The sequence below is a fragment of the Littorina saxatilis genome, linkage group LG11 (assembly GCF_037325665.1).
Source record: "Littorina saxatilis isolate snail1 linkage group LG11, US_GU_Lsax_2.0, whole genome shotgun sequence".
Taxonomy (NCBI): domain Eukaryota; kingdom Metazoa; phylum Mollusca; class Gastropoda; order Littorinimorpha; family Littorinidae; genus Littorina; species Littorina saxatilis.
In genome coordinates this window covers 42,859,554-42,861,218 of record NC_090255.1, presented here as the reverse complement: position 1 = coordinate 42,861,218, position 1,665 = coordinate 42,859,554, and the positions used below count along the sequence as shown (strand labels likewise).

The following is a 1,665-nucleotide window of genomic DNA, read 5'->3' as shown; positions in this document are numbered from 1 at the left end:
AATATAATTGACCTACAGATTACTGTCTTTTTATTTGTACAAATGCAAAATGGGAACAACTCTATTTTCTACACAAAATATGAGAGTTACTTGCCTTGAGACCTTGTGTCTGGTACAACGTAGATTTTGATTTAGAAAACAACCAAACTTATGGATCTTATATTGGATTCTGTGTGTTGAAACCTGAAATGAATAGTGTAAATGCAGTATGTATGAGCTCTTTCCTCTTTCGAATATTTGAGCATTCAGAACTTTTCAGTCACCAAGCAGTGACCACACAGTGTGGTTTCTCAACCTATGAGCTATCGAGGATTCAGACTGGTTGCTGGGTGGTTATTTGTTAGGACTAGGTAGCTTGGTATTCACCGAAAAGTATTCCCCCCTCTGCTTATTTCTCTGTTAACTTGAAGGGGTGTTTATTGTTAAAAAAAACACAAAGCAACCAAATTTAAATAACCACCCAGTAGAAATGGTAAGGTATAACCAGAATATGTTTTGTATTCCGTGGGGAAATCATCAATGGACCAGTCTTTCATTACATATCCAGAAAATGACAAAATAAAAAGAAAAGAAAAGAAAATACTTGCACACGACTCACCTTCGTTACCCACCTACCCCTTAGAAGACGCCCTTCCTTTTACGATCCCAAACAAGACATTTTCAAGACCCTGTTTCATAGCTGCCAACCCCTGTGAAGCCCAAAGAGTAGCATTTTGGAACTTTCACCCAATGTCAGAGTTGCAATTGGTGTTTATAAGCATAGCACTCGCATAATCTTAAATTTGAATCGCAAGCCCGCATTTAAAATGCCATCAAAAACGTTTGTAAGATTCTGAGAGCTCTACGACATTACAACCGTCTAAACATAGTTCAATGTCACACGCTTTCCTTCTTTGCCACTACTAAAGCAAACGTATGCAAGATTGTATGTTACACGCTTTAGGAGCATGGCAAGAACGGATTCAAACTCAAAATCGTCACTCCAAAAAAACATAAAATGCACACACGACTTTTATTTCTCCTGCTGTTATCGTTTCTTCTCTTTACAGATTCTTCAACGCTCAGAATACTGAAAACGGCACCCCAGACGACAGTACTGTTTCCATACGCGAATTTAAGTTCCCTTGGAAAGTGGTTCGCTCAGGAGGCCTGTTTGTCTGACACTATAAGGACAGAGTTCTGAACATAGATGACAAAGATTCCGGAATGAACAAACATTTTGCGGATGCAGACACAGAAAGACGTCATGAAGAATGAGATGCTTCAAAAGATACAGACTGTGACGATGACTGTGACGTCATTCCCATATAACGAGACGTCATTCACAGTTGTTCGGCCACTTCCGTCAAAAAGTAGATTTAGACAATCAACGTAATCTCGTGTGGAAGAAAACGTCTGTCACACAACCAAGTCGGAATAGCAGGTATTATTACCTATACACGCAAAGTCTGTCGAATTCTTCGGCAAAAATCGTTGAAAATGATTTGCCCGCATCGGCGTGGAACTTGCACCATAATCTTCACCACCCTTACGTTTCCCCGTTTTTATCCTGTCTCCCTCCAGTTCCACTTCTAACACCGTCACTGTGCACAGCTTACAACTTAACAAGTGCATTGCATATGAGACTGTGCCAAAAGTGACGTTTTCATGTCAGTATGTCCCAAA

General features: G+C 39.9%; 1 protein-coding gene across 1 annotated transcript in view; it reads left to right on the top strand.

Annotated features, from left to right (window-relative positions):
* Positions 1–469: 469 nt before the first annotated feature.
* LOC138979585 (uncharacterized) overlaps positions 470–1,665 on the top strand; it is a 19,228-nt gene continuing 18,032 nt past the window's right edge. The window contains exon 1 of the mRNA XM_070352296.1: positions 470–477. Within this exon, the coding sequence (XP_070208397.1) occupies positions 470–477 (8 nt within the window). The remainder of the gene's footprint in view (positions 478–1,665) is intronic.